The sequence below is a fragment of the Metopolophium dirhodum genome, chromosome 1 (genome assembly GCF_019925205.1).
Source record: "Metopolophium dirhodum isolate CAU chromosome 1, ASM1992520v1, whole genome shotgun sequence".
Classification (NCBI taxonomy): Eukaryota; Metazoa; Arthropoda; class Insecta; order Hemiptera; family Aphididae; genus Metopolophium; species Metopolophium dirhodum.
The window spans coordinates 5,136,626-5,144,926 of NC_083560.1; the positions used below are offsets into that span (position 1 = coordinate 5,136,626).

An 8,301-nucleotide genomic window follows, 5' to 3' on the forward strand; every position below is an offset into this window, starting at 1 on the left:
CGCTTGTTGGGACTCAATTTATTAATCTTATTCAAATTATTACTTTTAATACTTTATTACTAATATTACGATGTAAATTCTTTGTATTATTTTCTTTTATATAAGTAAAATAATTACGAAAATTATATAATTAATAACATTAATAACTATATAACATTCAACAATCATTTTTTTAACTTCGCATTTTTAAAATAAAGTTTTCATAGTTTGGACTCCAATAATACACAACTTTAACTTAAAATTACAAAAAAATAATACTTAAATAATATTCTTCATGTATAATACATATTATTACTGTCAATAATATAGTAATAACATATTATACCAAATAGTATTGTATATGCCTCACATGAATATAGTATGACGCATGAAGTAAACGTCCGACAAGACACAATTTCAAAGCCGATAGACTCCGCTAGCCGCGCCGCCTAGGGGACGAATTTTATCCATACAGCAACAACAACCCCGTCAAGAGCGTGGTGGGGTGAAATTCCTGAGTCATTGGCAGGTCCAGAGTGCCACGTTCTTGGCAGTCGCGTCATTGTGTTTTTCTCTCTACAACAAGTAAGACGCATATTGACGCATCCACTACAACACTTAACTGGTGAGTATACCTACGGCCAAATTAAAATATACTTATACGCATATTGTCATGTTATACCTATAAGGGTTGTGAGGTATAGGAAATTGCATTCTTGATTGCTATTATTTGAAAAAATACCTTTCTTAAGAGGATGTCAGCGCACTATTTGTTTTCTCTCTCTGACCCACGCGCAACATAGTCAAAACGCATTTGCGCAGAATCGTTTTTTCTATGTTTTTAAGTAATCTTAGAGTAAAATCCCTCATTACAAAAAAGATAGAGAGTAATATTTTAGAGGGAATGAATCGATTTTATATTTTATTGTTATTCGACTTTCAAAATAAACAAAAACATTTTGTAAATTTAAATTACGTTTAAATTGTTTTTAAACAATATTTAGAGAAATTGATACCTATGTCATTCCCTCAAAAATATTATTCTCTATCCATTTTGTAATGAGGGATTTTACTCTAAGATTACTTAAAAACATAGAAAAAACGATTCGACGCAAATGCATTTTGCGCGTGGGCCGGAGAGAGAAAACAAATAGTGCGATGACATCCTATTAACACAATATTTTGCTATCCAACGCGTAATTTAGGCAGTAGGCGAGTGATTATTTTATTATAGCACAGTCATATCATTTTTCTGGGTTTTTTTCTCCAATTAATAAATACATAAGTTAGGAATTTAGAACACAATTTTAATTTCTTTCTTTGCCACTGTTGGCAAACCCGTTTCATGCGCTTATCGCACCGCCGGTCGCGTACGTACACGAGGTATAATTCCCACCAATGGGCCTCCGCCGCCGCCGTGTTCTCCCGTTATCAGTTATAGTACCTACTTATACCATACGAAATAATAGAAATTCTTAATGAATTGTAGACTATCCTTAAAACTTTAATATCTAATAATAGTCTTAAGTGTTTTAAAAATATTAAAAAATGTCCTTACTAGCTCAGTTAAATGCTCCATATGGTATTTTCAATTTAATTTATTGTCATAGACCAATCATAAATATTTTATACTTGTTAGTTATTTTAATTCAACATAATTACAGCCAATCGTATGTTTACAATTAGCATTATGAAAATTTTTTTGAAATTTTTAGTACTATTTACATTATTATAATAAATATTACATTTTATAAAATAAGATTTGTTTAAATTTATTGCCATATAGTTACCATCAAACTACGCCTTTATAATTTAATCGATGTATTACCTAATTTAAATAACAGGCCATTTGATTTTCCTTTTAATAATACTATGGTATCATCACAAAAGTGTCTTGTATACGGGTCTATGTCGTTTGTTAAATATTAATATTAATCAGTTTGATAATTTAATGTCATTTAAACCCCATCTTAAGTCTAAAGATTTTTCAAAGATTATATCATTATAATAAGACTGTTATAAAAACCCGTACTTAAATAACAGATTGTTTTTTCAATTATATTTTTTTGTATTCTTAAGGTGATGAAAACTCGCTCCCCCAGCACAAGCTTTGCTTTTATGGCCAATATGTCTATGATATCTCATGTTATTCTTTTTTGTATTATTTATGTTGTTGCTTTAAATTGCATTATTATTATTATTATATTATTACTTAAAGAAATATAAAATATAGAAAAATAAATGTTTAATATTTAAGAAACGGCGCAAAACTGTTTGAAATTCCGACATATTATTAAACTGATAGAAATAGTTTAAAAAAAAAATATATTTAAAAAGTTAGTACAGGCAATCATTTTCAATTCAACCAAATAAAATAATTATCATTAAAACCCAACGTTTTTTTTGAACTTAATATTTAATGTGTAATTTACAGTGTAATATCTAGTGGTTAGGGATGTTATGATTTTATTTTAATAATATAATAATAATAATAATACACATACTTACATTATATAAAATTAAATAAAAATATGTTCAAATTTTGGCTTAGTTATATTTTTTTTTAATAAGGTAAAATTGTAATGAGAGTATAGATTAATATTTAATTTTTACAAAATTAATATTTTTCATTTCTTAATTCTTTGTTGCCAACCTAATAGACCCAAATAAAACAATGTAAAATTTAAAATGTAACCGAGCATATAATCATGATATCAGAATTTATGCTTTATCACAGATATTAAATATATCTTTAATTGTGTTCTTTACTATTCTGTTCTTATTGACATGATGGCAATAAGGGGGAAGGGAATTAAATTTTTGCAGTGGTATTCAAATTAACATTAAATTATTATAATAATATTATGTTCTTTAAATTATTTTTTTTGTTTTAGACTAAAATTTCAACATGTCCCAAGACTGTCCAATTTGTTTATGTGACATTGACAACAAAAGCTATACAAATGTGTGTAAACATTTTTTTTGTTATACATGTTTAAAACAGTGGTCAAAAGAATGTTTATTTCTACGCCCAAATGTAAGTTTAGATAAAACATAATAGTTATTAGTTGTTAAACGTAACCATATCATATTATATAAAAAATGTATGTAATCTAAATTTAACTTCAGGAAAATGTCGTATTACTTGTTGTCTGAAGTATTTATTTGGTACAACAGAAAAAATCTAATTATATTGATTTATGCAGATAACATAAGAATTAATTTGATTATAACTAATTAGAAACGTGTTGAGTAGTTTGTGTCTTATCACAAAAGTTATGTTTTATATTTTTGTTATTTAGTCTGAACCCACTTGTCCAGTATGCAGAAAGAATTTTATACATATCTACCATTCTTTTGATGACTTAGAAAATCATAAAAGCACATATACCATCATTCCAGGAATAAACCATGACATTTTACCATCGTAAGAAACACATTATTTTTTTACATATGAAATTTATATTATGTCTAAATTTACAATATTTTAATCACAATGCTTGTTTTTCTAGTGCAATACCTAGAACTTTAAGTGTAAGAACCTTTAGTTCTATGTCAAATGGTAATAGGTAAGATATTAATAATTATTAACTATTAGATAAAGACTATTTAACATAATTTTACAATAGTTGTACATTGAAATTTCAAGATAAAAAACGTGTCATAAAATTTTTGTAAATATATTTAAAACATTTTTATTAATGATAAAGCAATTCACAAATGATTCCAAGTCTGTTAACACAAGACATCGATAATTTTATTAGTATATTGCAGCATACTATGAACAACCAACTAAACATAACAATATTTTTATACTATTTGCTCAAATGCATTATATTACACCAATAGTCCCTATAATTATAAATATTATGTATTTGAATATTGTATTGTATATAAAAAAAATATTTTTATCTTAAAATATCTGAATTTTTATGTTCTGTCTAGAGAGTTCAGTGGAATGAACAGGTTACTTCGAAATAATGGCTATCCTGGACAAAGTGGACACCAATAATTGGTAAGTACCTTCTTATTATAATTTTGTTAAGAGAACTCCATTCTCCATTATGTGTTTGTTCTTTGTTATAAATGTACAACATAGCAAAATGTACGTTCCAAATAATACATTTAATAAATTATTTTAAAACTTATAGTGGATTGAGGTAACTATTATACAATTTAATAGTAAGATTGTCTAGAGCATCTCTGAGACTTTTATTGATATTATAGTTTTGAATTTTGTTTTAAAATGCTCATAATTTTTAGTTGAAAAGTCAATGATTAAAAAGCCTCCATAGTTTCCTGCATATTACCTTTAAATTTGAATAATATAGTGTTTTAGATTCTGATGTGTGTGTGTTTCTGTTTATATAGGATTAAAATATTCCTAATTAATATAACTATTATTTTTTTTTTCTAGATATGAACCAGAGGAAGAAATCTACCGCTGTGATTCTTTAGCTGAGATTAAATCAAAATCGTCAATTTCTTCCCACTTTATTAAAAACATCAATTCTCCACTAGCATCATTTGCACCAATAATTCTCTCAGATATTTTTGAAGCGACTTCTTTTATACTGGAATAAAAATACATTAACATGTTAATAAAAATAGATGTATCATTAATTTAAAAAGGTTTCCTGCAGATGACACCATAAAATATCAAGTAAACAATAGGCCATTATTTTTAACTTTGTCAGTATAACAACTAAATTATTTGTTTTTTATACACTATACCAATTGTACCAATAAACATTATTTTAAATAAATGTTGAAATCAATATTTATATACTTAATTAGTGTACACATTTTGTTTGAAAAAAACAGTTAAGTATATTCCACTCGTGTAAAAATATAAACCACAACAAATGTATTAAATTATTGTTATCAATCTGGCTCCGTTGTGTTTGGACCTAGTCTGATGCGTTCTGCTCGCTTATCTAATAAAACATATTTTATTGTTATTATTCCTGATATTGTTATTGTTACTTTAAAATGATCTGTTCAATATACCATGTTGGAATTTCCAGGGGAGAAGATACAAAATGCAAATTATGTACTTGCACTTTGCGTGGGCGGGCTTCAGAGAAGCTGTTTTTAGAAATTGAAGCCTTAGTAAATTCTGTTGACTTTATGAGCGACCAATTTGATAGTTTTAAAAATCATGTTAAAAAAATTTTTTGTTCTTTAAAACAAATTCAAACAGAAAATAAATTGATTAAGGATCAGAACATTAAATAATTCGAAATAGTTTTACGCCTTAACAAAAAAATTAACTCACTGGAACAGAGGTCCATTGAAAATAATATTGAACTTGTTGGTATCCTCGAATCCCCTGAAGAGTCGTGTACTGATATAGTTAATAAAATTACATCAAAGATAAACGTTGAAATTGTAGTTCATAACACGTACAAAATATTCACAGGTAAAAATAAAAATCCAAGAAAAAATGTTGCCGTAATTAAGTCAAAAGATTCCGGACACCAATTCTAACTCAATCAAAATAAATGAAAATCAAGGCTAATCAACTTCACCAGAACTGGGAAAACAACAATATTTTAATCAATGAGCCATGACACAAGTAAACAGAAATCTCTTTTAAGAGGCGAAAAAATTTTCACGAGAGGTTGGAATTAAGTTTAAATGGTTTAAAAATTCGAAAAATTTTTGCAAAAAAAAGTGAAATGTCTAACGTTTTTAATATTGATGACGATAACTCACTATCTAAAATAGTGTAGTAAATGCTTGTGAATTTGGCTTTTATTAAATTCAGAAACATGTATAATTTATAGAGATTTAGCGAACAAAATACAATTTGTAATTCTATATAGGTACTATTCATTTTAAATGTTTATGGATTTTAAAGTATACTGATCCGTATATTATATATTATATATTTAAATTTGTTATACCTTTGATTAGGAGGGATATCAAATTAACCAAATTAATTACTTAAATACTAGTTTGCTACGTAGATGATACAGTACTTTTTGTTGATGGCCAATACTGGAATAAAGTATTTGCTAGTGTTCAACCAGAGATGAGTAAAATACAAAAATGGTTATGTGAAAATAATTTATTCCTAAACTTAGAAAAAACCTACATATTACCACACTACATAGTTAATTTGAATCAACCAAATAAAGCAAATTTATGTACACATGAGAGTGATGTAGGTACCTACTGGTAAAGGTAATAGGTAAAAATACTTAAAGTATTTCATAGTTTGAACTTTAAGCTAGTACTCAACAATTTGAAGTATATTTCAAAAAGAAAACAGCTTGATCTTACAAAAAAATGTTGGCAAGGGCGAGAATTAATCGGTGAGATCCTTCGCAATCTAACATTCACGGGTTTCCATCACATTGAAAGGGAGAAATCTGGTCGAGCAGTAGTAGTTGTTCAATGCACACTACAACCCACAGCTAAACAAGACAACTACCTAACCTGCTCACTACATCACAACAGTGGCCAGCCGTGCTGCTGGTATGACTCCAGCTAGTGTTCAGCGTCCCCTGTACACCTGAACAGTTGATCGTGGTATATATATGAATCATTGTGCGGCGGTACGTTACAAGGTAGAGTAGTTTTTTGAAACCGAATACAGCGCAATCTAACAAAGTAGGTACGCGCACCACTCCGCGATTTCATTTTTTAGAAAACGACAGATGGACGTATGGGAATGACATGAATAATGCTTTTAAAAATGCATCTTTTAATTTAATTAATGTCTCTCGGTGTTTGTTTTCCCAAATCCATATTTCCCCATCCTTAGTCAGATCAATTAATGATAGTATGATGTTTGCGAACTCTTTCATGTATTTTTTAACTACTTACTGTTTATGTAAACCGCTTTTCAGTTATTTGTTTTTGAATTATAACAGAATAAAAAATCATTAAATGAGATAAGTTAATTTACGAGTGAAAATACAATGCCAAAAAATTAGAAATTTCAAACTTCAAATGCTCATAAAAATTTATTTGACTCCCTTTAACTTTTTTTTTTTGTTAAGGGCAGGAAAATATATAATATGAATCTTGTTTAAAAATTTGACGGTCAGTCAGCCTATGATATTACCAAGTATATTTGATGATATTATTGTGAATAAAGTAATTTATGTATAACCTATTTACGTGGAGACTAAGAGCCTTGCTTTAAATTTTCAATCCTTAGCTAAAAAAGTTGAACATTTTATAAATTTTTAACTACAAAATAATTATTAAATTATAAATTAGATAAATGTTGTCAAAATTTGAAATTTTAAAGCTTATGAAAAAAAAATTGTGCGTATGTATTTTTAATATTTTTCAACCGCTATTAGAACGATATATCAGGAGCCTTATAATAAATTTTCACGCTTTTTTAACAAACAAATAAAATTTTATTGATATTTATAGAAAAAAAAACTAAAAAAATTGAAAACTGACAATGTCCGTAAACAGCTCAAAAAGAGTCAAATTATTTGGAAATTGTTATAGTGTATAGAAAATGCTAATATAAACATTCAGTGAAATTTTCAAGTCTCTACAGTCATTTGTTTTTTAATTACAATAAAACAAGAAAATCGTTACATGTTAAATCGAGTGAATATCAAATGTTGTAAAAATATGAATTTCAGACGTTCAAAAAAATTTAATTTGAACTTCTTGTAGGCATTTTTTTTTTTTGATAATGGTAGGCAAACTTATGGATAATCTTGTATTACATTTTCAAATCTTAGATTTAAAAAGAAAATTTTTTATGAATTCTCAACTTAAAATAATTTGCTAATTTTTGTGATTTTTCCGTAAGTTGTCAAGATTTGAACTTTAAATGCTTAGAAATAAAAACTGTGACTAAGGATTTTTATTTTTTTCATCTGCCTTTGAAACAACAACCTAGCAGCCTTCTATTAAATTTTCAAGCTTTTTTACCCAACAGATAAAATGTTAGCACTTTTAATGTCCTAAAAGGTGATGACAGACACAAATAAAATAAAAAAAAAACACACATCATTGTAAAATCAATACATTCATCGCTTCGCTCAGAATCTAAAATACTTAATTACTATCTACAAATTAGTTTAATATTTTATTCCTTTCATTTTTACATTTTTTTTACACATTACATTTAGATTTTATTTTACAATAGTTCAATATGTGAACATAGTTTAAAGTTAAAATACTCATGGATTAAACAAAATTTATTGAAACTATGACAAATATTAAGACATATTTATAAGCCTCAGTGTTTGCCTTAAAAGTAATATCGAGTTGTAGTATTTTAAAGGTCTGGTATCTAATCAAAGATGTTACTAATTCTTCTTCTTGTGACTATAAAAATAT

General features: G+C 27.0%; 1 protein-coding gene across 1 annotated transcript; it reads left to right on the forward strand.

Moving 5' to 3' along the window:
- The first annotated feature begins 246 nt into the window (after positions 1 to 246).
- On the forward strand, positions 247 to 4,511 carry LOC132937460 (E3 ubiquitin-protein ligase Topors-like). Its single transcript, XM_061004291.1, has 6 exons — positions 247 to 604; positions 2,874 to 3,016; positions 3,282 to 3,406; positions 3,492 to 3,548; positions 3,925 to 3,994; positions 4,397 to 4,511. Exons 2-5 carry the CDS (start codon positions 2,888 to 2,890, stop codon positions 3,989 to 3,991), a joined length of 378 nt encoding a protein of 125 aa, XP_060860274.1. The 5' UTR covers positions 247 to 604; positions 2,874 to 2,887; the 3' UTR covers positions 3,992 to 3,994; positions 4,397 to 4,511.
- Positions 4,512 to 8,301: the final 3,790 nt, after the last annotated feature.

What these genes read in the sequence shown, in the direction of transcription:
- LOC132937460 (XM_061004291.1), top strand. Translation starts at nt 2,888, where the DNA reads ATGTCCCAAGACTGTCCAATTTGTTTATGTGACATTGACAACAAAAGC. An exon ending in AACCATGACATTTTACCATC is followed by an intron (nt 3,407 to 3,491) that starts GTAAGAAACACA and finishes TTGTTTTTCTAG; the next exon opens with TGCAATACCTAGAACTTTAA. An exon ending in TCTATGTCAAATGGTAATAG is followed by an intron (nt 3,549 to 3,924) that starts GTAAGATATTAA and finishes TGTTCTGTCTAG; the next exon opens with AGAGTTCAGTGGAATGAACA.